The sequence below is a fragment of the Dermochelys coriacea genome, chromosome 8 (assembly GCF_009764565.3).
Source record: "Dermochelys coriacea isolate rDerCor1 chromosome 8, rDerCor1.pri.v4, whole genome shotgun sequence".
NCBI lineage: Eukaryota > Metazoa > Chordata > Testudines > Dermochelyidae > Dermochelys > Dermochelys coriacea.
Window position 1 is genome coordinate 35,988,227 of NC_050075.1, and position 9,622 is coordinate 35,997,848.

A 9,622-nucleotide genomic window follows, 5' to 3' on the forward strand; every position below is an offset into this window, starting at 1 on the left:
TTCTCATTTGCATTAAGAGCTGCCACTTGATAGAAGGAAGAAACTAGCAGTAGGGAGGATGGTATAGTGGGGACCACATATGGGCGGCGCGTGCATCCCCCATGAGGGAGGCTAGCCCCCTGCCCTGCTTCTTCTGTCTGAGGACCCAGCCCCATTCAGCCCCTTCCATCCCCTGCTCTTGCTGGCCAGCTGGTGCCCAGAGGAGCCCTGAGGCCCACCTGTCCAATTAGGCTTAAGCCCAGGCTGCCTGGAAGAGCTCTGATCCCCACTGTGGCCTGGCCCTGGGGCTACGGCGGGGAGCATTAGTGGAGGTTTGGGGAGGCTTAGCCTCCTCCAGCCTCCATTACCCACTACCCATAGGACCCCACTAGAATGACCCTCCAACCTGCGTGTAACTTGGAAGGAGGAGCACAGATTGCAGGGGGAAGACTTTGGAATAACCGCCAGGAAGTCAGTCCATGTGCACATGGCTGGAACACCAGCTGCAGCACATCTGTCAATAGTACTCTTAATACATAGCCACCATGGGCGGCGGGTAGGGGAGGCTGGGTGTGGCTGTGCCTCCCAAACAGCCAGGCGTGGCCATGCCCACTCTCCACCCCCAGGGCCCCGCTTCAGCAGTGCCACTGGGCTTCAGGGGCAGGGGCCACGCTACCCCCCGTCCTGGGGCTATGGAGGTGCCACACACTCTCCCTCCTGGCGCTCCAGGGACGGGGAGGCTATAGTGGCACTGCCGCATGCTTTCCCTCCGGGCACTCTGGGGCTGGTGGGGCTGCAGGCACTAGCCAGCCTGGGGTGGGGACTGGTGGCCGGGGTGGGGAGCTCTGGGTTCCGGGGGTATAGAAGGGGCAGGGCTTCGGGTGGAAGGGGCAGGGCTGGGGGCTAGCCTCTCCCAGACAGCAGTTCACACGCAGCCCATTATAGCCACTTTAGTGCTAGAAACATCGAGTTCTCCAATGTTATTACAAGGCACACGGAACGGACTCAAGAAACCTATCCTCTATTCCTAGCTCTTCCCTAGACTTCCTGTGTGACCATTTACTCTACCCTGTGGCTCTGTTAAATGGGCATTGTATTTCCCTGCCTCCCAGGGAAGCGTGTGGGGTATGCTAAATCCATTAGTGGTCAGGAGGCATTCAAATACTGGGGTCATGGGCTTAATAACAATGAGGCGCCAGTTTGTGACAGGAAGTGGAAAATACCATAAGAGGTTGAAATTGTAGGAGGAACGTAGGTCATCACTGGTTACCAGTGCAATTATCTACCTTGGCACTGGCCAGGCCATGAAAAATGCAATGAGATGCTCAGTAGAGGCAAGCGGTCAGTTTCATTGCATGCCCAAAGGAAAGCCCCTCGGGTGACTTGGTTCAATACTGACTCATACTGGAGTCTCGCTACTGAATCACTAACTCCACTTTCTGGGGTGTTTCTAGGGGTTCTCCTAGCATTGACAAGGCTTGTCCCAGCCTGGCTTGCAAGAGTTGTAGCGATCATAGCCTGAGGGGGGCATGACTGCAGGCTAATAATATCTTGTGTCTCATTATGGCATGTATTAAACAGAAATGTACATGTGCGTACTCATAGCAAGGCATTCAGAGCACACCGCCCTCTCTCCAGCCCAGCAGCTCTGTGCAAACACCAGAAAGAAACCCTGCTAAGTATCCTACCACATGGTATCCCGCGATCTTTCCAGACCATTTCACCTTCACAGATAGCCTTGGAAATGCTCTCTGCATTTCTGGCCCCTGCGGTAGCTAGATAGTGCAGCTGCTGCGTTCTGCAGCACTGCAGCCGTCCTTTAGCTTTTCCCATCACGCCACACAAATGCAAGACTCCAGGATTTACACCAGGGATACGCAGATCAGTTGGTGTCAGATAAGATCTTTGCCCTGGGCTCAGGGGAAATGCGAACTGTTATCTTATAGGGGGTCAGAAAAGCTGCAGCAGAATTGCTTTTTAAAAATGATTTTTCACATCCCTGCCCTTTGCCCTTCTGGGATCTAGGCAGGGAATGTGCTAAAATATTTTGGGAATACTCGCTCCCTGGAAACAATGGAAATGTACATGTGCGTACTCATAGCAAGGCATTCAGACCACACCGCCCTCTCTCCAGCCCAGCAGCTCTATGCAAATACCAGAAAGAAACCCTACTAAGTATCCTACCACATGGTATCCCGGATCTTTCCAGACCATTTCACCTTCACAGATAGCCTTGGAAATGCTCTCTGCATTTCTGGCCCCTGCGGTAGCCAGATAGTGCAGCTGCTGCGTTCTGCAGCGCTGCAGCTGCCCTTTAGCTTTTCCCATCATGCCACACAATGCAAGACTCCAGGATTTACACCAGGGATACGCAGATCAGTTGGTGTCAGATAAGATCTTTGCCCTGGGCTCAGGGGAAATGCGAACTGTTATCTTATAGGGGGTCAGAAAAGCTGCAGCAGAATTGCTTTTTAAAAATGATTTTTCATATCCCTGCCCTTTGCCCTTCTGGGATCTAGGCAGGGAATGTGCTAAAATATTTTGGGAATACTCGCTCCCTGGAAACAATGGAAATCTTACATTAAACCCAGCTTTTAGGGACTGTCACAGAGGTGGGGCAAAGCATCTGAATTTTAGGGCTAGAAAAGGGCTAGAAAAGCAAAGTCCTTTGGCTTTCAAGTGTGGAAGGAGAGCAGACAGGCCAGGGAAGGGTTAACTAGACACTCGTCTTGCTGTTTTTTCCAGGCCCTGCTGCACCAGATTTTTCCGTTTCTCTTGGCAGAAACTGGACTCTTGGGCTCAGAGAGTCAGCTGACCATGTGACCCTGGAGACTCCCTGGAATCTGATGGCCAGCACCAGACAGAGAAAGTCACTCTGCGGCTTATTAGCAAAGCAGCAATCTCTGTCTAGGGGAAGCCGGAGCCAAGTGAGTGGCAGCAGCAGGAGGAGCAGCAGCAAAACAAACAGTATCATTCAGGAAATGCAGAAACAAGATGCAGAAACAAGACTAGCTGTATTAGCAGCCCTTCGCCCCTTTAACAGCATTCTCTGAAATAGATGAAAAGGCAAAAATGCCTAGTTATCAGCTTAGTACTAGTTAAGAGTTTGTCCCACCCTATGCTTCACCGATATCGGATAGTTTCTTCTCCTGTTATTCTCTTCCCAGTACTGTAGGATCCCAATTATCCAAAGAGAAACATCACATTTGTTTGGTGAATTCAGATAATCAGCTGCCAGTGTGAAGAGGGAGCCAAGAGACAGGGCCACAAGCTGGCTGACTATTGGACAGGGAGGTCGGGGTGATCAGCAGAGCTGAATGAACAGGAAAAAACTGGACTCCAAATATTTTGGTGAATTAGTGTGCTGGTTTCTGTTTACTGTGATTTGCATCACTTCTGAATCACAGTTATTCACCCAGCTGCCCTGGGAGAGGGGGTTAATTGTGAAACAGTTCAGACATCCACAAAGTTTTCACGAGTTGGATTCTTCAGAAAGCGCACCAGGAGAGTCTGATTTGCTAGTCTTTATTCCTTATTCCGCTTGACTCTGGCCCTCATTCAGGAAGCTGCTTAAGAACATGCCTGATTTTAAGCACATGTTTACTCCCTTTGCCTGCAACCACATTTTGCAAGTTCTTAAAGTTAGGTTTGCTGAATCAGGGCCTTAGTCACCCAATCAGAGTTGGAACAATTGTAGGTTGCCAGCCACACTTGGAATAATAATCAGAGAGTATGTCTACACTACAAAATTACGTCGAATTTATAGAAGTCGGTTTTGTAGAAAGCATTTTTATACAGTCGATTGTGTGTATCCCCACACAAATGCTCTAAGTGCATGTAGTCAGCGGAGTGTGTCCACAGTACCGAGGCAACCGTCTACTTCCAGAGCGTTGCACTGTGGGTAACTATCTCACAGTTCCTGCAGTCTCTGTCGCCCATTTGAATTCTGGGTAGAAATCTCAGTGCCTGATGGGGCTAAAACATTGTCGCAGGTGGTTCTGGGTACATATTGTCAGGCCCCCCCCTTCCCTCCCTCCTTCCGTGAAAGCAAGGGCAGACAATCGTTTTGTGCCTTTTTTCTTGAGTCACCTGTGCAGACACTGTACCACGGCAAGCATGGAGCCCGCTCAGCTAACCGTCACCATATGTCTCCTGGGTGCTGGCAGACGTGGTACTGCATTGCTACACAGCAGCAGTTTATTGCCTTTTGGCAGCAGACAGTGCAGTATGACCTGTAGCTGTCATTGACATAGTCCTGGGTGTTCTTTTAACCAACCTCAATGAGGTCAGGGGCGCCTGGGCAACCATGTGAGTGACTCAGCCAAGTCATTTCCCTTTTAAGTTTCATCTCATAGCGATTGAGTCCTACCGGCAGTGTACTGTCTTTTAATCAGCAGCCAGCAGAAGATGGTAGCCAACAGTCATACTGCACCGTCTTCTGCCGAGCACCCAGGAGATGATGATGGCTAGAGGTCATACTGCACAGTCTGCTGCCAGCAAGATGTATAAAGATAGATGAAGTAGCTCAAAACAAGAAATAGACCAGATTTCTTTTGTATTCATTTTCTCCTCCCTCCCACTGTGAAATCAACGGCCTGCAAAACCCAGTTTTGAGTTCTATCCTTGAGGAGGCCATTCAGTTTCTTGCAAAGCCACCCCCTGTGTTGATTTTAATTCCTTGTAAGCCAACCCTGTAAACCATGTCATCAGTCACCCCTCCCTATCCATCAGGGCAACGGCAGACAATTGTTCCGCGCCTTTTTTCTGTGCAGACGCCATACCATGGCAAGCATGGAGCCCGTTCAGATCATTTTGGCAATTAGGAGCACATTAAACACCACGCGCATTATCCAGCAGTATATGCAGCACTAGAACCTGGCAAAGCGAAACCAGGCGAGTAGGCGACATCAGCGTGGTGACGAGGGTGATGAGGACATGGACACAGATGTCTCTCAAAGCACAGGCCCTGGCAATGTGGGCATCACGGTGCTAATGGGGCAGGTTCATGCAGTGAAACGCCGATTCTGGGCTCGGAAAACAAGCACAGACTGGTGGGACCACATTGAGTTGCAGGTCTGGGACGATTCCCAGTGGCTGCGAAACTTTCGCATGCGTAAGGGCACTTTCATGGAACTTTGTGACTTGCTTTCCCCTGCCCTGAGGCACAATAATACCAAGATGAGAGCAGCCCTCACAGTTGAGAAGCGAGTGGCCATAGCCGTGTGGAAGCTTGCAACGCCAGACAGCTACTGCTGAGTCAGGAATCAATTTGGAGTGGGCAAATCTACTGTGGGGGCTGCTGTGATGCAAGTAGCCAACGCAATCAAAGATCTGCTGATATCAAGGGTAGTGAGCCTGGGAAATGTGCAGGTCATAATTGGATTCCCTAACTGCGGTGGGGCCATAGACGGAACCCATATCCCTATCTTGGCACCGGAGCACCAAGCTGGCGAGTACATAAACCGCAAGGGGTACTTTTCAATATTGCTGCAAGCACTGGTGGATCACAAGGGACATTTCACCAACATCAACGTGGGATGGCCGGGAAAGGTAAACGACGCTCACATCTTCAGAAACTGGTCTATTTCAAAAGCTGCAGGAAGGGACTTTATTCCCAGACCAGAAAATAACCATTGGGGATGTTGAAATGCCTATAGTTATCCTTGGGGACCCAGCGTACCCCTTAATACCATGGCTCATGAAGCCATAGACAGGCAGCCTGGACAGTAGTCAGGAGCTATTCAGCTACAGGCTGAGCAAGTGCAGAATGGTGGTAGAATGTGCATTTGGACATTTAAAAGCGCGCTGGCGCAGTTTACTGACTCGGTTAGACCTCAGCGCAACTAATATTCCCACTGTTATTACTGCTTGCTGTGCGCTCCACAATATCTGTGAGAGTAAGGGGGAGACATTTATGGTGGGGTGGGAGGTTGAGGCAAATCGCCTGACTGCTTGTTAGGCACAGCCAGACACCAGGGTGGTTAAAAGAGCATAGGAGGGCACGGTGCGCATCAGAGAAGCTTTGAAAACCAGTTTCATGACTGGCCAGGCTACGGTGTGAAAGTTCTGTTTGTTTCTCCTTGATGAAACCCCCCGCCCGTTGGTTCACTCTACTTCCCTGTAAGCTAACCGCCCTCCCCTCCTCCCTTCGATCACCGCTTGCAGAGAAAATAAAGTCATTGTTGCCTCACATTCATGCATTCTTTATTAATTCATCACACAAATAGGGGGATAACTACCAAGGTAGCCCAGGAGGGGTGGTGGAGGAGAGAAGCACCAGGAGGGATGGCGGAGGAGGGAAGGACAAGGCCACACACCACTTTAAAAGTTTAAAACTTTAAAACTTATTGAATGCCAGCCTTCTGTTGCTTGGGCAATTCTCTGGGGTGGAATGGCTGGGTGGCCGGAGGCCCCTCCACCGCGTTCTTGGGTGTCTGGGTGAGGAGGCTACGGAACTTGGGGAGGAGGGCGGTTGGTTACACAGGGGCTGTAGCGGCGGTCTGTGCTCCTGCTGCCTTTCCTGCAGCTCAACCATACGCTGGAGCATATAAGTTTGATCCTCCAGCAGCCTCAGCATTGAATCCTGCCTCCTCTCATCACGCTGCCACCACCTTTCAGCGTCAGCCCTCTCTTCAGCTCGCCACTTACTCTCTTCAGCCCACCACCTTTCCTCCTGGTCATTTTGTGCTTTCCTGCACTCTGACATTGTCTGCCTCCATGGATTCATCTGTGCTCTGTCAGTGTGGGAGGACAGCATGAGCTCAGAGAACATTTCATCGCGAGTGCATTTTTTCCACCTTCTAATCTTCGCTAGCCTCTGGGAAGGAGACGATCCTGTGATCCTTGAATCACATGCAGCTGGTGGAGAAAAAAAAAGGGACAGTGGTATTTAAAAAGACACATTTTAAAGAACAATGGGTACACTCTTTCATGGTAAACCTTGCTGTTAACATTACATACATAGCACATGTGCTTTCATTCCAAGGTCGCATTTTGCCTCCCCCCAGCGCATGGCTAGCCCCTCCCCCTTCCCCGTGGCTAACAGCGGGGAACATTTCTGTTCAGCCACAGGCAAACAGCCCATCTGAATATCCCCTTAAGAAAAGCACCCTATTTCAACCAGGTGACCATGAATGATATCACTCTCCTGAGGATAACACAGAGAGATAAAGAACAGATGTTGTTTGAACGCCAGCAAACATACACTGCAATGCTTTGTTCTACAATGATTCCTGAGTACGTGCTACTGACCTGGAGTGGTAAAGTTTCCTACCATGGTGGATGAAATAAGGCTGCCCTCCCCAGAAACCTTTTGCAAAGGCTTTGGGAGTACATCCAGGAGAGCCATGAATGCCAGGGCAAATTAATCATTAAACATGCTTGCTTTTAAACCATATTTAGTATTTTAAAAGGTACACTCACCAGAGGTCCCTTCTCCACCTGGCGGGTCTGGGAGGCAGCCTTGGGTGGGTTTGGGGGGTACTGGCTCCAGGTCCAGGGTGAGAAACAGTTCCTGGCTTTCAGGAAAACCAGTTTCTCCGCTTGCTTGCTGTGAGCTATCTACAACCTCATCATTATCATCTTCTTCCTTGTCCCCAAAACTTGCTTCCGTGTTGCCTCCATCTCCATTGAAGGAGTCAAACAACATGGCTGGGGTAGTGGTGGCTGAACCCCCTAAAATGGCATGCAGCTCATCATAGAAGCGGCATGTTTTGGGCTCTGACCCGGAGCGGCCGTTCGCCTCTCTGGTTTTCTGGTAGACTTGCCTCAGCTCCTTAAGTTTCACACGGCACTGCTTTGGGTCCCTATTATGGCCTCTGTCCTTCATGCCCTGGGAGATTTTGACAAATGTTTTGGCATTTTGAAAACTGGAATGTAGTTCTGATAGCACGGATTCCTCTCCCCATACAGCGATCAGATCCTGTACCTCCCGTTCAGTCCATGCTGGAGCTCTTTTGCGATTCTGGGACTCCATCATGGTCACCTCTGCTGATGAGCTCTGCATGGTCACCTCTGCTGATGAGCTCTGCAAGGTCATCTGCAGCTTGCCATGCTGGCCAATCAGGAAATTGAAATTCAAAAGTTCGCAGGCCTTTTTCTGTCTACCTGGACAGTGCATCTGAGTTGAGAGTGCTGTCCAGAGCGGTCACAATGGAGCACTCTGGGATAGCTCACGGAGGCCAATACCATCTAATTGTGTCCACAGTACCCCAAATTCGACCCAGCAAGGCCGATTTCAGCGCTAATCCCCTTGTCGGGGGTGGAGTAATGAAATAGATTTTAAGAGCCCTTTAAGTCGAAAAAAAGGGCTTAGTCGTGTGGATGGGTACAGGGTTAAATTGATTTAACGCTGCTAAATTCGATCTCAACTCCTAGTGTAGAGCAGGCAAAGACTAGTCAAGGCAAACAGCTTGTAACAACTCCTAAGCTGAACACTACTTGTCCAAAGCATTCAGCAAACACTTATGAAATATGGGCCAAGTTCATATCTGTGGTAACCCCATTGCAGTCAGGGGTTCATCTGGCTCAGCTAATGCATTCAAATAAAATCAGGACAGCGTGCTAACCAAAAAGGGGCTACCTTTGTAACACTTGCTCCCCTAAGACAGGTTCCCGCAGCTCTGTCCCGATGGGTGGTACAGCCCGTTGATGGCAATGGCTGATCTCAGTGGCCTTTGTACCACGTCTCTGTCTAGAAAGATGCCAAGTCTGCTGAGTTTGCATTCATCAGCAATTGAACAGCAGCCCTGAGATTTCATCAGACCCCAAAGGCAAATCCAGATAAAACACAACAACCTTTTGTGGGGAGAGAAGAGCTTAATTTATTCCAGCAGTGCTTTAAAATTCAAAATCAACAGAAACTAAAACTACACCATACAGCAGGCTTTATCTTATTGTATATCATACACTGCACCTGCATTATCTGTATTACCCCCAGCACCTAGAGAGGTCAGCCAAGATCATGGACCCATTGTGCTAGGTGCTGTACAAACATAGTTCCTGTTCTAGAGTTTACAGCCAAAATAGACAAGATAGACAACAAGCTTGGTGAGAATGCCGGGTGAAGGAAAATCCCAGTGCCGAAGGAGAAATGTGTGTGCCGTTTCACATTGAGTTGACCTTGCAATGAAAGCTTGGTGCTCATTCAGTCTGAAACTCATAGAGACAGGCAAATACCCAGTCCTGCCCATGTCTGGTAAAAAGCTGGACATGGGCAGGGCTGGGTATTTGCCTGTCTCTATGAGTTTCAGATTGAATGAGCACCAAGCTTTCATTGCAAGGTCAACTCAAGTGTGAAACATGCATTTCTCCTTAGGCAACAGGATTTTCCTTCACCCAGCATTCTCACCAAGCTCTGACCTTTGTCCACAATTTTAGCTGCACTGCTCCAATTCCCATCCCTGCACAGCAATGCTAGCTCGACCCTACTAAAGGGCCAAATTGCACCTCAGTGGGCAGGCTGGCACATTCCAGGCCCTGGAGCAGCATGCACAAGTGGACATTTACAGCTGTGTGAACAGCACAACCTGCTTATACCTGCAACTAGCTACCTATGGGGAGAGGCAGCAAGGTCCAGTGGGCTGAGCGGCTGGGTTCTATTCCTAGCTCTGACTTGCTAAGGCAAGTTACTTTTGTCTGTCTT

General features: G+C 49.7%; 1 protein-coding gene across 1 annotated transcript; it reads right to left on the bottom strand.

Moving 5' to 3' along the window:
* Positions 1-6,167: 6,167 nt before the first annotated feature.
* Positions 6,168-7,807, bottom strand: LOC122461257. The gene is made up of 2 exons (XM_043520214.1): positions 7,402-7,807; positions 6,168-6,837 (listed from the first exon to the last, which is right to left on the bottom strand). Exons 1-2 carry the CDS (start codon positions 7,805-7,807, stop codon positions 6,317-6,319), a joined length of 927 nt encoding a protein of 308 aa, XP_043376149.1. The 3' UTR covers positions 6,168-6,316.
* Positions 7,808-9,622: the final 1,815 nt, after the last annotated feature.